General features: G+C 39.1%; 1 protein-coding gene across 1 annotated transcript in view; it reads left to right on the forward strand.

Annotated features, from left to right (window-relative positions):
- Positions 1–13,146, forward strand: part of TRIM66 (tripartite motif containing 66) — a 51,785-nt gene extending 38,639 nt beyond the window's left edge. Inside the window, exons 11-20 of the mRNA XM_009577871.1 lie at positions 1,011–1,283; positions 1,494–1,722; positions 4,913–4,973; positions 5,679–5,853; positions 7,006–7,313; positions 8,872–8,995; positions 10,554–10,628; positions 11,794–11,946; positions 12,553–12,771; positions 13,087–13,146. Coding sequence (XP_009576166.1) covers positions 1,011–1,283; positions 1,494–1,722; positions 4,913–4,973; positions 5,679–5,853; positions 7,006–7,313; positions 8,872–8,995; positions 10,554–10,628; positions 11,794–11,946; positions 12,553–12,771; positions 13,087–13,146 — 1,677 coding nt within the window. The remainder of the gene's footprint in view (positions 1–1,010; positions 1,284–1,493; positions 1,723–4,912; positions 4,974–5,678; positions 5,854–7,005; positions 7,314–8,871; positions 8,996–10,553; positions 10,629–11,793; positions 11,947–12,552; positions 12,772–13,086) is intronic.
- Positions 13,147–23,066: the final 9,920 nt, after the last annotated feature.

A 23,066-nucleotide genomic window follows, 5' to 3' on the forward strand; every position in this document is an offset into this window, starting at 1 on the left:
ATCTTGATTTATATTACAATAAGTGCTACTTACTGTGTTGTAGTCAAATGAAAATGATTTATTCAGTCAATTATCAAGGATGAAACACCAATGAACTATGATGAATTAAATGGAAAATTACATATTCAAATGACACAGATCTGCATACTTTTTAAGACTGCTTATATTTGCTTCATGTGGACGCTAGAAGAGTCCTGATTTCAGTACAGTTGCACATACCTGGATGTAAGGCAACTTAAGGAAGGTCACCTAGATGGGTGAATTTGCTTTGTTTTGCATAACAGTATTTCTGTGGTTTTGACAGTGACAAATCATGAGACAGTAGAAAATGCATATTGCTAAAACTATTTCAGAGACTTTGGTAAATATTCCCTTTCTTTGGAAACTAGACATGTACATCCTTTCCTCATTAGTACATGTAGGATGTTTCTGGATTTACACTATCATATTTAAAGGGTAAGCACCTTAGGTTTTAATGGGATAGACTCACTAACTAGCATAAAGTTTTCAGCATCATTAACAGTAACAATAGTTTCATCCACTTGTCAGATCTGAATCTTATTTCTTCTGAATCTTCTTTCTGAATAAAGTGATCTGATTATTTTTGAATAAAATGATAAAATTTCTGATCTGAATCTTATTTCTTCTGGAGTAACTTAATGGAAGCTAGTAGGGTTTATGTCAAGGATTGATTTAGTACAATATTCTACATGCTTAGATTTCCCGTTCATTGTAGGGAGTTAAAAGTCCCTTGGACTGAACAAAGGAAGACATTTTTTGTAAATCACAAAGGTGTCTCCTTTTCCAGTTTTCAGTTTTAGTGGTGGAAACTCTAAAGCTTTTGGAAATGGTATAAGATTACAATAGATACTTTCAAGCCCTCGTGACACAACTGGTTGATTATGTATAGCTGAAACAGAGTATCTCATCCATTATAGAAAGAACAGTAGCATTTTGCTGCTGAAAAACTTATTAACGTATTGGGCTTTTTTTCTTTTTTCTTTTCCTAGCGTTCGGCATCCTTAAGCATTGTGGGCTTTTCAAACGGTTTAGAAATGGAATTACCTTCAACAAGGTTATCTAACTCGGCTGATCCACAGATGCAAGGTGCAGCCGCTGTAACACTTGGCCCATCCCCGAATGCCCTCTGTGACTGTGATACTCCACCAGAGTCGGTGCCCAGCTACAGCTTGGCATTGGGCAGAGCTCCAAGTGACCTGAGCCCTGGGACTGCCACTGGCTTCTCACCAGGTGATGCGCTCCAGGGCAGCACTAAGTGCAAGGTAGGAATCGCTCAAACTTCTCTACTGAAAGGGAATCCGCTTTCATTGACAGCACATGTTATTGTTGGTCAATCAGTCAAAGGCAGCTATTTCAGTAAGTAAAGTTTTCCTTATCTGGTATTTGAAGACTGATTACAAATTATTTTCTTAAGATGGAGAGAAAGAGAACTAATAATAAAATTTGATTTTTTTTTTCTCCCCCCCCTGAAGCTGGAAAATGAAGACTTCAATACTGTAGATCATCCTCTAGAAAACAGCTTGGCTACTGCTGGGCAAGATGTAGTTAATGAATTAACTCTTTCTATGCAAAAAGTGCTGGAAGAACCTATTAATCTTTCGATCAAAAAATCTCAGCATTGCACTTCTCCTTCTGAACTGCTCAGCAACACTTCTTTCCTGCCCGTGAATGCCAGAATGACACAACTTAGAAGCAAAGAAGGTACCAGGCTTTTCATTATTTCATTTAGGTTTTTGGTCTTTCTTTCTTTCTTAGCACTGTGCATTGCAAGCATTTCAAAGCAGTATGCTTATTAATGTACTTACATATAAATGTGCTTTTCCAGCAAGGTTCAAATATTATCAGAGTACTTAATCCAATGGAAAAGCGTGTTTGATCTCATTTGTGGAGGAGAAACATGGAAATGATATGCCTTGAATTTGTAACATCCTTCATCTGTGAACCAGAAATGAGTGTGTCTGTGTGAAGTACCTGGAGTATTAGTTCTCTTAGAAGCACTCCTGTTAATGGGACCTGCAGTTATGACTATTGAAGAGCTGGTTTGGAGAGTCCAAATTCAATTAAAAAAAAAAATTACCTCTGAAATTTAATGTGCCTTTTGCTAAGTCCTTCACAGCAAATTTTTGTTAGGTTAATGTATTGCACAGTGTGTGCTTTTGCTTGGCTCTGTCTACTGTGGAACATTCCCTTCAGCCAAGGCCTATTTCTTCAGCCTTAATGGAGAATTAGACCTTACTTAACTCTTTTCATGGGCAAATTGCCAGTATCCTTGTGCTACGCTGTAAAGCTTCATTCCTGCAAACCTTAAAAGTCAATGGGACTATTCATGCAAGCAAGGGATTGCAGGATCAAGCTGTTATCCTGTGACTTATGCCAATATTTGGCTGCTTTTCTCTGTAAAAGATGAATTAATATTTCTATCTCTATGCTGTATTTTTATTCAGAGAATGCTAATTAGAACAAAGGAGGCCTAGCTCAGTGAGCCAAGGAAATGTATTTGTCTTCTCCTATATGTACTATGCCAAATTGTGACAATTATGCCACAACCATTTGTGTGAGTTGTAAGAATCAGGCGCACCCCTAAAAAGCTGTGCCTCAGCCAGGCTTAAGTGTGTCCGAGAGGAGCAGCTTTGTAGTATCTGTTTTGGGTCGTGTGGCAGTATGCACAGAAAGCAGCCCCAACATACGGAATCTTACTATCTATAACAGATGCTACAAATTTGCTCTGTGCAAAGCACAGGTCCTGTTGTGCAAGAGGATGGAAAGACTTCAATGAATGAATGAATTCAATGCTGCTCCCTTTTCACAAGGAAGGATCAGGAGTGAGCAATTCTCACCCTGCTTTCACTGTTTAAAGGCGTGCAGTGAGGGGAGACCTTAGGAGATACAGTCACCATATGCAGTGTGCACCAGCGAGAGAGATTAACTCTGTTGCAAAGGCAACGTTATCTTTGCTAGTGGCTCTCAATAGGACTTACTGGCTTCAGCAGTGCTATGCTGCCAAACCCCACTGCTTCTGGTATGTATCTCCAATGACTCATCCTTTTCTAATATCAAATCTAAACATTTCAGCTTAATTTACAACAACATTCTTCTTATTGTAGCCCCAAGGGATGTGGTAAAAATTGTACATCATTTCATCATTTTCCCTCTTACAGCCACTTCTCTTCTTATCATGGCTTGCGTAAACATTCTCCCCTCCCCTTCTCTTTCCTAGACTAAACAAATCTGACAGTTTCAGTCTCTCCTCATGGGTCAGCGTTGTGATTTTTTTAAAACCACCTCATTCCCTGGGTTCTCTGCAATTAAGGAGTGCTGCCCACAGCCAAACACGGTGCTGCAGCTGAGGCCTCTGGGGTGCCTGGCAGAGCCATGGTATCAACTTTGTGCGTTTTACGTTCCCCATTGCCGGTAATACACTGCAGGATGGCATTTTGCCTTTTTTGCAGCAGCAGCATTACATGGTTGACTCGCATGTAGTGAATGGTCCTCATTAATCCTTAGTTCCTTCTACAGAACAGTTCCCTAGTCAGTTATTTTCCTTTGTGATTACATTCATCTGATCCTTCATAAGCATAATAGTTACAGTTATCTCAATTCAGTCTTACCGATTTAGGAGATTTTTTTTTTTCTCTGATGTATTAAGATAATTTTTTAATTGTAAACATTCTCCATAGCATTTGCAACCCCTCTAGTTTGGTGTTTTCCACAAATTTTATAGGTACTATTATTTCATGATCCAAGTAGCTGATGGAAATGTTGATTAATATTAAGAAGCTAGCACCACTGGAACATCCTCTGGTTTGACAGCATCCAGCGAGAGCTGCTCTTTCAGCTCAGCGTGCAGTCACCCTTTAGTAATTCTATCCAGAGCCATGAGTACCACCCTTCACCTGCGCAACAATCACAAGTGAATAACACTTTAGGAGTGATGTGAAATGCACCTTTCCTTGTCAGTCTTGATTGTATAGTGTTTTCTGTGGCTGGGAACAACAGAGTATCTTAGAGGCACATTGCTTTCAAGCCATGGGCTAGGTACCATTGACCTGAGCTAGATTATTTTTTAAAAAGCATGTTTTCCTGGCACTCCCTTATCTCCAGATAGCTATGATATTTGGTTTGTTTTCTTGTTAGTATTGTCTATGTCAAACTAATTCCTAACAAAAGAAAGAGTTACTGTGAAATTTGTCAGTGGACTGGTATTTACGAGGGCATCCACTGGGGCATTCATCTCTCATCCCATCTCTCCAAAGTTGTTTTGTTACTCTTGTGTCTAGTATCAGTCAGGAGCTACCTGCATGCTTATATAACGGATAGTTTTGGATTCATGTGTTTATATGTTACATACATTGGAGGATAGAAAGGAATCAGACAATGTAGCTTTCATCCGTCAGTGGCAGATAGGAGACACAATTTCCTTCCAGTTTTCAAGTAACTAGAATTATCCAGAAGCTTCTTAGCATGGAGCAGGAGACTGCAGAGACTTCCTGAGCCTCAGGGGTTCAGACATCAGTAGGTCTGTTTTTCTCAAGTGAAGGCTGTATAGCAAAGAGGATTACTTATGTTGTTCCATGTATATGGATGAATGTGGCATGGCTGTGTACATATATAATTCCCTGGGAATGTAACCATTTCGACAAAATATTTTGAAAAGGCTCCTCATATTCAGTACAGAAGCTGTGGTTAAAAGCAAAGAGAAAGGCAAAGACTGTATCCCAGAATAGAAAATAGCATATGCGTTTTCTGTACATATAGATGAAATGATTCCATAATTCACTTACAATATCACATTAAACACCAGTCAGAAGTACATGAATATTGAAGTACTTTCTACCCTAATCTGACTCTGATATTATAAATATTTTATTCATTTTCTTATCTTCTTTTCCAGATTCCAATAACTGTGAAAAGGAACATTTTGAAATGGATATGAAAAGCAATCAGAATGTCAGGTAACAGAGTCTTTTTTATACAAAAGCACTGGCCATGAAATTTTATGCATGTATTTAGAAAATTTGTCATACTTAATGATAACGGAGAACTTAAAAAGAATGCAAGATTCCTTATAGATAATAATTCCGAAAGTTGTAAGGTATTCTCTTAAACTTGAAAAGAAGTGGTGAGTTTGTGTATTTCTGTGTAATTTTCCAGAATGAGTAAATATTTGCAAACACAAGTTATCTCACTTGAACAATTAGAAACTCTTTAGCCCCAATTAAACCTAAAAATTATAATGGAAACAGAATTAACATTATCTCAACAGTTTTATAAAATTTTGTTTTCAACTACTGCTGTGATAATATTTTAAAGTAAAGTTGATGATGTGCTGTGTTCCTGCTTGAAGCCAACCACACTGAAAAGAATCAAGCACGACTTAAATTAGAATAATTAAAACAAAAATATACGGAGCAGGGCAAAGTTTTAGCACAGAAGTTAGTAATGCATTTAGACATATGATTAATTTAGAGTGATCGCATTCACATTTCTTAAAGAATCAGCATGTGAAAAGATGTCCAGATTTTCAGCGTTTAGCCAGCAGAGTCACAGTTACAAAGGAAAAGGAACACAAACAATAGCGCGTGAAAAATGTTGAAACTGAATAGGGAGGAGAATTTTGTGGAATATGATTGAATTTAATCGTGTCATTTTGATTGTAGAGCTGGCCCTAAGGAGCAGAAGATCCCCTATGTGCGACTGGAACGTCTAAAAATATGTACATCAGAATCGGGGGAGCTCCCGGTGTTTAAGCTCCAGCCACAGGACAATGAGCAGGAGGGCAATTTCCTCCTGATAATTGAATGTGGGACCCAGTCTTCAAGTATGTCTATAAAGGTGAGTGGAATTTCCTTGAGGCTTTACCTGCTTTCTCCCCTTTATCCCACTGGCTTGTACCCACAGTTTCTGAAAGTTACTATACACTAAACAAGTCTGTTGATTCATTTCACCCTCAGACACTTCTGTGATGGATTGAAGTAATAGCTTTTAGTTTGCTGTGTAGCTCCCTGATACTTCCATTTCTGAGAAGTCTGTCACTGGGATTGGATAGCTGTAGTGTTTTTGTACTCTAGCAAACAACCTGGCTCGTCTGTCTAGTTACAAATGTAGGATAAATAGCTTAAAACTTACCTGAATGCATATTTGAGTGATAGGAACCAATTCCAGAAATCACAGTGTAATAGATTTTTAAAAGTGATCGTGCCCCTGTACTCGGCACAGGTGAGGCCGCACCTCGAATACTGTGTTCAGTTTTGGGCCCCTCACTACAAGAAGGACATTGAGGTGCTGGAGCGTGTCCAGAGAAGGGCAACGAAGCTGGTGAAGGGTCTGGAGAACAAGTCCTGTGAGGAATGGCTGAGGGAACTGGGGTTGTTTAGTCTGGAGAAAAGGAGGCTGAGGGGAGACTTTATCGCGCTCTACAGCTACCTGAAAGGAGGTTGTAGCGAGGTGGGTGTCGTTCTCTTCTCCCAAGTAACAAGCGATAGGACGAGAGGAAATGGCCTCAAGTTGCGCTAAGGGAGGTTTAGACTGGACATTAGGAAAAATTTCTTTACTGAAAGAGTGGTCAGGCCTTGGGACAGGCTGCCCAGGGAAGTGGTGGAGTCACCATCCCTGGAAGTATTTAAAAGACGTGTAGATGAGGCGCTTAGGGACATGGTTTAGTGGGCATGGTGGTGCTCAGTTGATGGTTGGACTCGATGATCTTAGAGGTCTTTTCCAACCTTAATGATTCTATGATTCTATGATCTGTGATATGAAATCTGTACAGCTCTCTCACAGTGCTATTACATTGTAGTATGTGGAGGAAATGACTTGACCTGGCCAGCCAGTGGCAGACGTCGAGCTGAGTGTGGGCCTGCTGATCTGCAGTGGCCTCTCCAGTGGAGTTCACTGCAGAGAAACCATTTTGTCTGCAGTTAACCACTGCTGTTATATGCTTATATATGAAAATGATGACTCTGTGATCTCAAATTTTTTTCCTTCAAGATAAATAAAGATAGTTCACCTGAAGGACTGAAATCCAAACAGGAGAGCTCAGAGGACAGAAAACTTCTCATATTCCAGGCTGGAGGACAGACACAATCTGTTCCTGTAGATACTCCATCTCTTGATCAGAAGCTCAGCAATGGCATCTCCATCATGAAGAAGTCTCCAGTTACTCAGGAAGTCAATCCAATTGAAAATGAGGATTTCTGTGCTGTGTGTCTTAATGGAGGAGAACTATTGTGCTGTGATCACTGCCCCAAGGTCTTCCATCTCTCCTGCCATGTTCCAGCCCTGCTCAGCTTTCCAGTGTGAGTATGTATGATATTTCACTGATGTGCTCAGTTTCTGCTTACTGCCTCGGGGCAGAATATATCCTCAGGGATATATGTGTCAACTTTACACAAGAGCAAGGACTGCATCTCTCACTTGCCTTTTTTGTTACTTTTCTTGCAAAAGGAAGAATTGTCTTAGTCTTACACACTAGGAACTAGATGAATTATTAACAAGAACTGTTTCCAGCCATGTATGCCCTTTCTGCAGTTAGCTGGCCAGTACAACAAAGGAGGTGGCAGACCTGAGCTTTAAAAAACATTCTTACGACTTATTGGAGAAAAATAAAATCCTAACTCTCATGTGACATCTGTGGTGTAGACATCAGCTCTTCTCTGCAAGAACAGTGGCTACAAGGAAAGGGCAATCAGTGAGTTCCTGTTCAGTTTTCTAGATGGTTTTATGGGAAATCTAGGATTATTGGGGCTTTTGTGGAAATGTTTAGGACATCGGTTTCCCTACGACATACATTGCCTAGCAACTTGTCACAGATGAATTGTATGCGACAGAGAGCCAGAATTAGGTACACGTTCACATACCAAACTTTAAAAGTGAGGCTAAATAATGTGCATTACTGGTGGTGTATAATTCTGAATTCTGTTACAAATCATTACCAGTTGGGACCAGAGGCTACTTCATTTGTGCCAAGCCCAAATAACTGTCTCAGCTGAGAAAAATATGTTGTGAGACATTAGTTTGGAGATTCAGGTTTGTTCTTTCTCTTCAAAAAGCAGGAATTTCCATCTCTTGGCTTTTCACTCTTTTCTCTAATAGCTAAGTCATTATTAAACCTCTAGTTTCAAAACAATGTGAAAACCAAGTTTTTCCTTTTAAAATAAAATTCCTAGGCAAAGTTAAATTCTAATGAAGTAAATTAATTCCCTTAACTGAAGTTCTGTATTCATAGTTCTTTAATATACCTTCACCTATAGTTATTCAGGCCCTGACATTGCAGAAGTTGTATCACTGCCTTCATGAAATTCTTCAAGAGGATTCTGAAAACGTATCTACTAGGAAAGACATTTATGCCCATGCAGAATTATGTCTATTTGGTTTTGGAACCTGTGTACTAGCACACATTATGACCTTTTCTGATAATGTTGATTTCTTAGATAAATATGTCAATTATCATATCAATTGATACAAAAACATATCAGTAAATATATCAATTATCAAATGGATCTGGTTCTGTCTTATGACCCAACTCTTGGCTATTTTTCCTTAATATTTTTTTTTAAAAACAGCACTTGAATCAATGCAGCTGCACACACTGCTGATACCTGATTTCAAACACTTACTATTTTGTCTTTTTCTCTGTGACAGAAAAAGTGCAATGAGTATAATCTGAAATTATTACACTTCTAATTAGATTCAAATCTCTTGAAGAACATCTAGTACAGTAGGCTTCAGATTGCCTGCTATTGTAATACTAATTAAGGATGCGACTTGTTTCCAAATACAGTGATTCCTGACGTTTGTTATTTGACAAGGATGCTGACAAAATTTGATACAAGTTTTTGGTTTCTTGTTTTGCAGGGGAGAATGGGTGTGCACTCTTTGCCGTAATCCAGTGAAGCCGGAGGTAGAATATGACTGTGAAAACACACGCTACAGCCACAGCTATAATGCACAATATGGCCTTGATGACTATGACCAGAAGGTGGGAATAACTATATATTGTACTATTGTACTATTTAGAAAAAAACACGATCTCAGCATGAGGCTTTGCCTCTTCATTGGAAAGATGACTGTTTTGACTTGGTTGCTACTCGAATGTTTCAGAGAGTAGTAAATACAACAAAAGCATTGTTAGTATTCAGTTATATCATTCTTTTCCATCTAGACATTGCTGTTCAATTTTAAAATTAATGACATGTTATAGAAAGATGAAACAGGCAGATCTGGAATTCCTTTCTCCTTTGAATAGGGGAGTCGCTCTGTACAGCAGAGCAAGCTTCCCTGAGTCAACTTTGCCTAGCTTTCTGCCACTGAATCTTTTTCCTTTAAGATTTGGCACCTTCTCAGACATCTACTTAGGCCAGTTGCAATGACATTTTTGTGATGTAGACACTTTTCGACTTTCAGTTGGATTGAAATCATCATATGGTCTTCATATGTACCATTAATCCCCTTGAAGATGACATTTAGGCACTGTTAACTCAGCCTAGATGAAAGCTTATCTCTTTACATCCCCATTACCAGTTTCCTCTACCAAATCTCCCATGAAAAAAATGCCTTTTCTTGAAGTCCACTTGGTACTTGGAAGCCACAGGTTCCAAATAAATGTCCTGTGTATATTGGTGACAGCTGGACAGGGAGGCTAAGTCCACACAGCTGAGTGCAGATGCTGAGCTGGCCTTGCACAAATAAAGCCTAGAATAAGGCACTGGTCTAGTCTGGGCACCATACATAAAGACAACAGCAATGGTTCTTAGAGCACTGGGGCCCCCTGGCAAGGCCTATGAACATAGCCATAGCACTGCTCAAATTCATCCATGCTATTTCCAGACCTGAGCTACTCTGTCCATAAAGAGCTGGACATAACTTTGTGACATTGACGTGATCCCTGTTTCCAGTGGTTTGAGTACAACTGGCCAGAAATAGTTGGGATCTGGGTCTTGATTAGTGAGGTTCTGTTTAGAAAATGGAGCTGATTAGAAATTCCATTGCTTTTGAGTAAACATGGCTTATAATGTTTTTGTAGTCCATTTTTCTGCATCAGTGAAAAAACCAAAGACAAGTATAAGTATTTTACAAGTTAACGATGATTAAATGGAACTATTCTCATACAGTACTGCCAACTATGTAATTTGCATCCATTTGTATGAATGGATATGAACAGTGTGAAACATTTTCCATTTAACTGTTTCCACACTGTTGCTGCTGTTCTTTTAGTCAAGAGCCAAGGAATAGATCTGGAGTGCAGAAAGGAAATAGTGATAGCGATGAATTCCCAAGAGTTTCCAGGAAAGATTCACGCATACAAAATTTTTTACATAATGTTTCTTTACTTGCATTTCTTGACTATCCTCACTTTCAAAACTATAAAAATGCTATGAGGCAAAACGTCCCCCGGGTTAGAGTGACGTGTGCCATTTTGCATCAGAAATGCACAGACTACATGAAAACTCCTCTTGTTGGTATGATTCATTAACTAAGGGCAAGAATGAAACTCGCTTGTTTTGAATTAAAACGTATTTCAAATTTGGCTTCTACAGAAGTGTGAAAAGCTGGTGCTTTCCCTGTTCTGCAGTAGCATGAGCCTCCCATTCCATGAACCTGTCAGCCCCCTGGTAAGTACTGCACATGCATGGGTCAGAGGGAATCCAAAGAATACTCTGGCACGCCTCGCAAGTTTCTCCTTTGTCTTCTTGAAAGATATTAATTAGCTTTTTTTCTGAATAGTATTGCTTCCTATGGAAGAGTAGGTGTTTCCCTCTTGCAAGTGCTTTGAAGGTGCCAGGTCGGAGGCAGGTAAATGCTGGCCAATGTTCTCAGGCCAGGTTAGGTGCCAATTTAAGATGCTGGTAGGATACTAAAGGGATATGAGGGGTTCCAGTGATTAAGAAAGTTGACTTGCTGCATACATGGAGAATGTTGCACTGCCATAAGAGAGGTCTGCTTTAGAAATAACCCCAGACTCCCTCTTTTCTGATGTTTTGCACAAAGGTGGTAATGTGACTGTGTTCAGGGGAAGATGTAGAGACTGCTGTTTCATCCATGTACTCAACATTTGTAATATTAACTGGCTATTTTAAGGAAAATGTAGATCCATGCTATTGTAACAATATAACACAATGTGACACAAGTTGGAGGAGGAAAATGAGAGGAAAAAAAAGGTTTTATGTGAAGGAATAGTCCAAATAACAATATAATAAACATTCCACCTAATAAAGTTTGCAGTGAACTTACAGAACACATTACCTGACAAGCAGGTTTTGACCCAGAAAGATTTAAGGAGTGGGATGTCCTGGTAGCTGGTGCCCATTGAAAAAGACTTTTGTTGAACTTTAAAAAGAGTGCATAGTAGCATATTTTTAGTCGCTCTTGGCAGACTACTTCGCACAGTATCAGCTACCAGTATCTCAACACATTATTTTTATAACTGCTTGGGGGAAATGTTAGCTAATTGTCAATGTTACATATATTATTGATTATGGTTAAATGACGACATTTATATCTGGGGATAAACTTCAGAAAGTGCAAATAGCAGAGTGGTCACTGAAGTGTGCTATTTTCAAGATCAGTCTTGCAGGCAAATACGTTTTTAATCAAACCAAAAAGCACCCAGGAAGATGATGTGCAAGTATAGGCACTAAAAGACTAGAGCTCTCTTTCTTGATGCACTTGATGCAAGGAATCCTCTGCAATGATTTCTGTCCAAACTTGGTAGAAGTCACTGGAGAGAAAATGTTTTAGTTAAAAAGTTTACATACCTGCGTTTTATTCTTATTGCAGGCTCGGCATTATTATCAGATCATCAAAAGGCCAATGGATTTGTCAATCATACGGAAAAAGCTGCAAAAAAAGGACAAGTCCCACTATTCTGCACCTGAGGAACTTGTGACTGACGTGCGTCTCATGTTTTGGAACTGTGCAAAGTTCAATTATGTAGGTTTCTAATATGCATGGGTGGGGAGACACGAACCAGAGGGTTGCTCTTTCAAGCTGTCACACTGGTGTAACTACTGGTTCCATTGACATCATATATGGGATTGGGATAAACAGAATTATTAAACAGAAGTATTTACTCTTTGGAAATGATATAAATTTTTTTTTAATGACAGAAATGGAGATACATATGGATCTGAGAACTTGAGATACATATGGATCTAAAATTAAAGAGGCACAGCTTAGTGGACAGCTTTTTGGAATGATACTGAGTTTGCTGTGAGAAGCCAGTCATAGCCAGCAAAATAGCTAGGGAAAATTCAGGTGCTTAGAAATTCCTAAGCAATCATGACTGCTATTCTTTCTAGTTCACTGCACATCTCTTCTTCTTAGAGGTGCAGAAACGTGTTTCTTAATAGCAGCATCTGGTTTTTACTTACATTGTAAATGCAGAGGGACTAATGGGCTGTAGAAAGTGGGCAGGAGACTAACGGAGATGTAGCAGACAGAACCAAGGCAAGACATTAGGGTAGGGTAGCAATTTGGTTTTGATCCTTGATGATTTCTGTGTGCTGTAACAATGAATGGTTATTTATTCTCTTACAGCCAGATTCGGAGGTTGCTGAGGCTGGACGATGCCTAGATGTATTCTTTGAGGGCAAACTGAAGGAGATTTATCCAGACAGGCATTTTCCTTCAATGCAACAAGAAGACTCTGATTCTGAAGAAGTGGAGAGTCAGAATAGCAAAATGCCGGCCCAAGATTTTCAGTGGCCATCATACGGACAGGAGTGCATTCAGCCTAAAAGAAGACGGCGCCATGCTGTAAGATTGCAAAAGCAAAAGCATTTGGTTGCTAAGTGGCCACCCTGCTAATTCTGTTTACAGCTACTGATGGGAAGTTTTGACAGGGCTGTGTGGGAAAACTGTCAAGCTTCTATCACAGAGATGTGATCAGTTCTACAATTTTATGTCAAGATCCTCTGAGTGGAATAAAGTCTCAGTTGTGTATAAATGTGTGAGCATGAACAAATGAAGTCTCTCAGGCCACACAGTTATCTTCCTAGCAGAAAACTCTGTCAAGATTTTTAAAAAGACTAAGCCCTCTAGCTATTCACTGTTTGTTTCCTTTGTACACAGGAAAGTGAAAAAACTAAAAGAATGATGTTTCAGCCAGCTAACAGCCTTCCTCAGGTATGACCTCCTCAAGATATGAGATTTGCTATGAGGAATCCAGCAGCATAACTGACAGAGTTAAGGTGTGTGGGAGGAAAGCAAAGCACTCGGGCTGTTTACTTAAACTCTCCTAAAATGCTGACCATATGCCTTATTTCTAGATCTTGCGGATAGATAACAGATCTAAAGTGTTTGAATCTGTCAATATTCAATCTGTTAAATCATGTATATGTTTTGCAGTGTTTACACTGAAGTACTAATGTTTTGGTGATAGGTAATGATGATTAATAATAAAAGTAACATGCTAATAATATCTAATACTGCAGTACCGTTTTAGAATCTGTTCAACATGAGACCTCTGTTTTATAGAGCACAGGTAACCATGTAATAATCAAGCAACCTCAGTGTGAATGTTGGCCATGCTTTGTGATAAATACAATGTGTAGTCATAAAAGCCGTAATCCTGTTGTCTTATTCAATGATTTTTCTGAGAGCTTGACTGCTCAAGGCCTAAGTCTAATGTGATTATCTGATTAGCTGTTTCTTTTGAAGCAGAGCATTTTCATTAAATCGCAAAAGAACAAGTGCTAATAGTGCTAATACTAGGGCTCTGTGTGAGCTGTTTCTGAGTGCATACTGGATGCTCTGTTTGCAAGGAATGATTCTTCTGGTATCTAATTCATGCTCGGTAAAGCAGTGTGGCATTTCTTGGGTCTCAAAGGTAACATTTTTATACAACCCAAGCCAGTTGTTTTTCTTTAAAGCAGAGATTAGAATTCAGTAAATTAACTATGAAGCAAATTACATGGTTATAGACGTGCCTATAAAATAATGTCAAATATTCCTGATTTTCTCTTTGCTTATTTCTTGTAGTTGTGATTACCAACAGTGCTAGAAGATGATGATAATCTGTATATGTAGAAGCTCAAACAGAATGAAAGGATGTCTAAGCCTTTTTTTTTTTTTTTTTTTTTTTTTTTTTTTTTTTTTTTTTAAAATCTTGTGGTTCTGGCTAAATTCCACAATGTATTGGCAGAATACCACCAAGGGCCGGAAAAGCAATTTTAGACTTCACTTGAACAAAGGGTAGCATGTAATTGTAAAGCCTGAAGGGTGGGATAGGCAACAAGACATGATACCAGATCAGAGAGTGATGGTTTGCAAGCTGCTTCCCACCTCTTTCAGAAGCAGGTGAGCCAGATCTTTGCATGGCCAATGCTTTCTTCGTGTGTGTGAGGGGCATCTTGCTCCTTAGAGCTCTGCCCAGCAGCGTAAAGCTGAGCTGTGGTCTGGCTCTGAGAGAGAAGGGTTGTTGCAGATCTCAAACACAATTAAAGTTAATTTTAATTAGGTTCCTGTAAATAAAGATGATATTTTCAGCATAATTTATATAGGCTATTTGGTCTGGTAACCATGTATGTTATTTTAGATAACACTTTAAAGTAAAGGTTTATATATGAAATAATAAGACGTGAATGTTATATTCTACTATCTATGTGACTTACTGTTTGCCATTAACTTGGTAGTGAGCTAATGTTTTCTTTTCTTTGAAGAAATGAAAATCTGGATATTATAAGCTGACTGGAAAACTGTGAGATGAAGGGACAGCCTTTACATTTTCTATACATGAATTCCTATGTGTTTGCTTTCTGTCAAACTCCTGTTCTCAAAACAGTAAGTGTCTTGGCACAGGGAAATGAGTGCAGGTTTGTAACTGAATTAATCACCCTTATCTGTGCTACAAGTATCACCTTGTCTCAGTTGGTAATTAATTCCTCCACCAAATCTTTTACCATTAATAGCACAAAAATGATATGCTGTATAGCCTTCATCTAGGGGCAAAGGTAGAAATGGAAGAGACTTCCTCTTTTCCTGGAAGAGCAGTCAACAAGAGCCTGCTTCTATTTCTTAAAGGCTGTAAGTTTGTTAACTGAACCATTAGTTTTGCAGAACACCTGTTTTAATAAAATTTATCCAGGGTATATTATACCTTTATTAAAAATAGAAGTGTACCAGTTTGCATCATATATAAGATACCCTTTGGATGTGTGCTGGCGGGACTTTATGGCCTGAGCACTCTTAAGGCTAACTTTGTTTTTTATTACTTCTCTAAGACATAGTAACAGTTAAATACTTGTAAACTTCATGTCATGTTAGTAAGCAGAACAAAAACTGAACTCATACATATGACTTCACATACTTTCAAACACAAATCTGTGGGTCAGCAGCTTCACAATACATTACATGTCGTAAGATAACATTATCCATCTTGGACATTGCCTTAAAATTGCTGGCTTGTGATGTTCCTGCGGCTGGACACCATACCACTAGGGCCCGTAAATTCTTGGGGTGTTTGCTCTGTTGAAGTTCAATTGCACACTGGTAATGGCACTGACAGTATGAGAGGAAGGGTCTCTCTTCTAAAGTCTAACAGCCTACTTAGCCCAAAAGAGAAGTGATAGGTTACGTAGTTACTTTTTCTTCTATCACACAGCCTGTTTCACAATCCAGAATGTAGGAAAGGAAGCAAGGAGGAACCCATGAAGTTTTCCACTGGAAGTTAAGTATAGCAGAAACAAATATCAGAAATACTGTAAAAACATCAGCAAATGCAACCAAGGGCACAATTTTCCTTTTGCCTTTAGTAATGGGTTACATGTAGAATGGGAAAGTTCTCTTTGTGCTTAAGCAGTTGGAAAAGAAATGAATTACACTTCAGTAATAGGTCTGTTGAAGAAATGACAGCTACAAATTTGACTTTCATTCCCCTACAGACAATTTCAAAGATGTACTTCTTCCAGTATCATTACAGCAGGATGGCGTTAAAGTTAATACAAACAGGTGTTTAACAATTCAGATTACTGAATGACTGCATGTTTATGTGTGTAATGTGCTTTGCTGAACAATAAAATATGTGAAATGTATTTTTGCACATCAATCTGAAATTTTTGCTCTGAGTACATCTGCTATCAGTTAGTATATGGATTATATAACATCGTTTAACACTTATTAGCTAAGTTGTTGATAACTGATAGCAAAGTTACAAAAGCAGCTATGCTAACCCAGGAGACCGGCTTTCTATTTGTGCTGGAATTTTCAATACGAAGTAGATATTTTGCCTTTTCATTTTTCAATTAGTGTAAGTTAGTGAGAACCAAATGTGCCATGAACAGGTAACAACAAATGTTTGTAGTTTAAATGTATGTATACATTAAAGTGCCAAGGAACATACCACTTAGTAGTGAGATGAAAAAGCTATTGTAGTGTAATCAGAAGGAATCAGAAAAGATATTCTAAAATTGAAAATACTAGAAAATTAAGAATTATGGAATAATTTACAAAAAATATAACAAAAATATCTATTGGCAAAAAGTCAAGCAGACACTGCAAGTGTTTTTCTACCATTATTGGTTTCTCTCAGTTTGGTTTATGGGAGTATAAAACTATCAGCAGCAACTTTCTGACCTGGAGGCCTACTGGGTTGAGGGGTAAGGAATCCTTTTTTCAGGGTTACAGTTGTGCTGCTCTTCAGACATAATTAAGAGAGAATTTGTAGATAGAGGTAACTTTTTAATTGTATAAACAGCAAAATGTAGAAAAACTCCTGGGCATGCAATTCCTTCAAGTATCAAATACAGGCAATAGACTTCAAAGCTAAATACCAGCTGAGTTTCTCTGACTTTAATTAGATATCAATGAGATAATCTGAGGAAAATAAAGATAGGCAGTAGTTGTGGGCTAAGGAGGATGCACATCTTTTGCAGCTGTCTTTGTAGATCAGGAGCAAGAAGTGAGAGGTGGAGTAATTGTTTTTTGAGAAATGTTACCGCACTGTCTGTTCCTGTCCTTTAGTAAATGTTTATGAAAGTCCATTTTATATGTGCATTTTCGTGAGAGCATTTAATAGATTGGTAGCATTTAGTCTACTAAGTAGACTTTCGTAGAAGCTTATATTAGGATATGTAATTAACAGTAGGAACATGGTATTTGGATGGCTTTGTTGTGAAAAGTGTTTACTGTGGCAGGAATACTTACTGTGGAGATGAGAAATTGCAACGTTCAAATCTGTTGTCAAATTTCTAGTTCCACTTGCTTCATTTTCATTCCAAGGGTCTGAAAAGAGGTTCTTGAAAGATATTTTTCAGATAACTTCTTCCTGCGTAGGATGTAATTTGTAACGGATTCCCTGTAAATTCTATCTCACAGTATGTTTTCACTGTAGAATAGAAAAGTCCTTTTTAGGTTAAGGAGATAAGACGTGCAAGCGCTTTCCCCAGAGCGAATAGGGTAGTGGCTGAAGGTCAGGGAGTATTTTACGGCTTTTGGAGAGTGTTTGAGATGGTTACCAGTTTTGTGGAAGCAGCAACACTGATTTATAGTTGTGCTGTGAATGTTTGTTTGTAAATTACAATTCTTGATCTTGATTGTAGCGCCTAGGACAATCATGTCAGTACGGAAGTGTTCCAGAGACAGTCTGATACTGAGGCAATGCTTACTGAATTTGTTGTGAAAGTCACTGAGGGAATCCAGGTTTCTGGTACAGATGAGAGAGATGTCACTTAGTTATTTTAGGCATAACATAGATGCCATGTTCCTAGACGGTCTGTGCTGAGATGATATATCTGCCTTTTATTCTAACATTCCTCCCGTACCTGATGCACCTGATTGCTTGCCACACTAGAATGATTTTTTGACAATGTTTCTCATTAACAGTTGTGAGTTCACTTTAGATGAAAAAAAGAAAAAAAATCTATTTTTATACACTGACATTTGGGCAGGAAACGAAACATACTTGAATATTTTTCCTTGTTTGCTTATTAGCCTGCTCTTGCTTCTGATAAGTTAGTAAGATGAGGAATGGTTCTTACATCTCTTATAAATTCAGTACTTGCTCATTATTCCATGATATCCTGCTCTAGGAAAATGTGTTGGTGCTATTTCATTTTTTACAGTAGACTTCCTAGAGTTTCTTGATGTAGTGCAGGTATGGGACAAACAGGGAAGTCACGAGATGCCTTATGGGAAATTTACAGTGATGAAAACATTGTAAAATATTCAAATCAGAGCTAACGTTTGGACTGTACCTCTGGAACGGTGCTCCTATGGATAGATGTTACAGACTTAGCTGGTTGCCAGGTCTTGTGCTGACTGCCTGCACTGGGCTGAACTTCTCTCCTAGCTGAATGAACAAACACAGCACCCTAATAGTGTTTCAAGTGTTGAATTACGCTTGTAGAAACTCATAGAACTTAATCTGGTTTTATATTGGGCCCAGCAAATGTCAGCGTAGAGTGATCACGAAAAAGCAGCGGAACAGTGCTATCTTCAGACACTGAAAGTAAAACAGACAAACTGTGTTTAGGAACACAGTAGGAAAGTTAAGGTATTGGAGTGGTGGGATATTTTATGTAGTCATTTCTGGATCATATGGTAATTTATAAGTCAGTGTGTTCATTCTATAAATAATCTCATTTTTGCTATTTACTACACTTTTAATGTTTCTTGCAACAGACCTCAATTTAAGTCAAGGAAACAGTTTATGCACATGTCTATACGATATTGCGTAGTCTGTGATGCATAGTGCAACACTTCTGAATTTACAGATCACTGGGCCAAACTAAGCAGTTCTCTCCTGCAGCCAAACAGCAAATGGAAAACACCCTTAATCTCTAATAATGAAAATATTAATAGAATAACCAGCAGACTATGCAAAAGTGTTCTGTAAATCACAGAAATTAAACAAAAACCTTACAGGATATTTTCTTCTATGGTATAAATAAAGAAAAAATATAGAGCTTAAATAAAGTGAAAATCAATTCAAAATTCATCCTTACATCCTACCCAAACTCTGTGCTGCATCTTACACATAATTGTAAATACCTCAGGCATCTGCAGCGCAGTGTATTAACACACACAGGTGTGGGCTTCAGTTTATGAGAAATAACATTAAAAAATTCAGTGCTTTAAGCAAACACTGGACATTCCTCTGTTTCTTTTTCCCCGTGGTCTCTGAGGGCTTTAGAAACATCGGTAAACTGGCTCTCATCCATGTTTGTGATGTACTTATAAATATTTCCCATTTATAACTGTGAAAACCAGCATGATAAACTAATGGAACAAGTGAGCAGCAGAGGTGGAAACTGAATATAGCCCTCAGACCTGGTCGCAGGATTATCATCTAGCAGTGCTAAATGAAAGTATTGTGAGACATTTCAGGTTTGGGATGCACAGCTAAAACCATTCATTACGGAGGAGGGGATTTGGCTCTCGCAGCTTGCTGCAAATGGTGCTTGAGGTTAGCATCTCCAGTCCTGGAGCGGTGTTGAGAATCACAGAAACCTTTTCTTACCTACAGGGAAGTTTTATCCAGTGAAGAGGAATGGGGCAATGCTCAATCCACTGCTGCAAACCTACCACTGCCTTACAGCATGGGAGCAGTTGCAGTGGCCTGGGCAACGCGGATACTAAAATGGTAATCTCTGGCTGAGTGAGGTTATCTCAGGGATGTTACAAACAGGATGGATTTTCTCCAGAGAATGAACCTCATAAAGGCTCCCCAGAAGTAATATTCACTACCATTTGAGAAAAATGAAAGTCTTCATCTTTATTTTTGATCTCTGCAGTGCCAGCACTGTTGATTGGCATGAGTCTGCTGGACAAGGAAATCACAGCAATGATCTTTTGAGATGACAGTCTCACTGCTTGCTCGTAGCTCTTGCATCATGCTCAAAGCTCTTCCCAGACTGCTAGCGCTGTGCTACGCTGCCTTGTGTTGCATCATGCCAGCCTGAGCCCTGTGCCAGGGGGCCTGTAATCCCTGGGAGCAGGGGAGAGGCAGCCTGCTGTGGACACGTGCTGGAGGGGTGGGAGCACCCTGGAGATATTTAGCCCCTGAGCTGGGAAAAGTGTCACTCCAGCACGCTCTTCATCTGCTATCTAGATGAGTCATATAGCAGAAGGATATTTAATGGAAGGAGAATATATAATTTCCCTCCTTTCACTGGTCCTAATTAGGAAATACTGTAAATATCTGAGTATATTTATAGCCACAGAACTCAGCCTTCTACTCCTCTGGCTAGAGCAGGGAAGATACCTGCAGAATTAGTCTGATTCTGCATTTACTGGATTTTACTGCTTCCAAATAATGTATGTTCACTTTACAAACAAATTTACATTGGTTGCCTCACCTCTTCCCAGCTGTCAGTCCTATAATGCCCTTCTCGTTTTGAGTTAAGTTCTCCTGCATTATCAATTCAGCAGTTTGTAATTAAATGATTAGCTAACCAAATTGTTCCCTCAAGAGTACCTGTGTAAATGCATTGAAGACTGATTGGTTTAACTGGGGTCACTTGGAGATAGTTTAACCTTCAAACTCACCATTATGAAGGATGAGAAACAAAGAGGAACAGATCTCATAAGGAAAAGGCTCTCTGAGCAGGGGGGAGGAGGACTGTATCTTTTAACCTTGTACAAGTTTTCTTGTAATTCCTGTGGGGAAAAAAATGGTTCTGGAACTAGAGATCCAAGATCACATGGACATTTGTGTTCATAGTACTTTATCTGTCAGAATTGCAGTTCAGATTTTAAAATGCATCATGACAATTAGCTGCTTTCTCTTTTGTTTTACACTCTCTCATCATATGGGAACAAAAGGAGAATTCCTTTAAAGGCACTAATGGTGAGTAAACACAGAAGGGCGATACTATGGGGGTGGCATTGCAGTATTGTTATTGCCGTTTTTGTCAGAGAAGTTAAGTTCTATGTGTAACTGTCCCCACTGGTTTGAGCAAAACTGCTTCTGCAGCTCGTATGAAAGGATGAAATGCTTACACAGTAGTAAAGGGGCGGGAGGAGATGAAGATACCTTTTTTTATTTCTCCCTCAGTTAGCTTTTGCAACCAAATGGGTGTTTTCTCAGGTTCCTCAAAAGCATTTAGGTACTGGTCACTTCCAGAGGTGGTAGCACAGTCTGGATGGGTCGGTAAACTTTAACGATGCGGCAAAGCTCAGGTTTTCCCAATATTCCCTTTAGACCAAACGACACAGCGAGGCAACCTATTCCTCTCCGGTAACGGGAGATTCACCACCCTGTGGTAAAACAATGTAAAGATTGGCACGCAAGCTGCTAGGCTGACTGTAGGGTAGCAAGCAGAGTTGGTACTTCTAAAACAAGGCAGCTGGCTCCCTCTGCTGATTTGCAGCATGAGTTCAGTTGTTTTAAGCAACGAGCACTCTCCTCCTTTAGGTCCTGAAGGTTCCAGTATCATTGTGCTTTCTGGGTTTAATTTGGTTTCTTTCCCTGTGAAGTAGCTACAAAGCTGTATGTTCCCCTTTAGCTTAAAATCTGTACAGACCTTTACAAAGATTAATATATGCATTTATAACCGAGAATCAAACTGTAATGGGGCAGCTGAGTATAAGCATTTTAGGTAAGACCTCCATAAAACCGTAATTACACCCATCTGTTTCCCTTAAGTATCCAGCAGAAAACAGTTAGTGCTTATATATCTCTTGATAGCGCTCTCTCAATCTGGCATTATGGGGAAAGAGGGAAATTAATTTCCCCCTTTATTTTCTTTCTAGAAAAAGATAGTGCTTAAATTCAAATATATGAGAAAACCAAGCTGAAAGTGTTTGTCAAAGGAGCTTTATTTGTGTATGGATAGTGTGTATGGATAGCAGAGTTTTCTAAAAGTCTCTCTAACCCTTATGCATCAATTATGGAGAAGACAGAACAGCCACATTTCTAATAAAGCTGTGGCCATACAAATAGATATTAATAATAAACAAACACATACTATTTCTTAAAAATACGTACAGTTGCATCAAAGCTGTTAGATATAAAAAGAGCTTTGTAAATAGCTGTAACTGAATTCTCATTGAGAAGATACACAAACAAGCCTTACTGTTATGGCCTGGCTGTTACATGATTATTTGATCGGATTCCCACCTGGGATGAATTGGTGAACACTTCAGTGGAGGGCTGTGAAAGGCCAGTTTCCACTGTGGCAGGACTGATGCGCTGACTCTGAAATTGATATGTTTCTATAGCTAAAAAGGGAACTGATTTGAGACGCTATCGGGGGGGGGGAGAAGAAAAGAAAAAAAATTGGACTAAGAGAACTTGTCTGCTTGTGAGGTTTTTACCACTTACTGGTAACCATTTTACGGACATTAGTGTTAGGATACTTATATTGCACACTTTTAGAAAGGGTCACCTGCGAGAATTTGACAATCCGGGTGCAACCAAGGTACCTAAACCTAAGCTGCTCAATGCCTTTTGAAATGTCTTCATGTACCATACCACTTGGAAGTTACTGTGGAGTCTCAGTGATTTTTGAGCTCGTTTGAAGGTATTTGAGACTTTCCACAGCCAAATGAAGCTGACGCGCTCTGTCTCTCCTGTAGATACCTACGTGAATCTTTCATGAACGAATCTTCTACGTGTCATGAACTTACGTGTGCCTTTCTCATTGCACAGGCTGATGAGGTTGGCTGACCAGACACTCCAGCTGTCAGAGGTTGAACATCGTGACCAGGCGGTATCGTCACTTTGTAGGGGATCTTCTGAATTTGCAGCAGCAGCTTCCCGGAGAGGATCACGTTAAACTTGCAATTCCACCTGCAGCTGCCACTGTCGCTGTCCCGTGTGTTCAGCTGAGTGTCGCCTCCCGGCTGGCACTCCGCAGGCTGCTGCAGGGTACTTGGTACCGGTAGATGGAGCTAAAGGATCCCGATCACTAAAGAGATGGCAAAATTAATGTCGAAGATGCAGGCCAAGATTTTGCCGTTTTCGTGTGCTGCTAATATTTGACCTTTGCTTACGACATTTTTTTCCCCCTGAATGAACCTGCATTGAGAAATTAATACAAGTGGAGCACTTTACAAGATTTGAGAAGTCAGGTTGTCTAAAAAAAAATTAGATAAGCATTTACTGCTGTGTG

The sequence above is a fragment of the Fulmarus glacialis genome, unplaced genomic scaffold, assembly GCF_000690835.1.
Source record: "Fulmarus glacialis isolate BGI_N327 unplaced genomic scaffold, ASM69083v1 scaffold5550, whole genome shotgun sequence".
Taxonomy (NCBI): Eukaryota; Metazoa; Chordata; class Aves; order Procellariiformes; family Procellariidae; genus Fulmarus; species Fulmarus glacialis.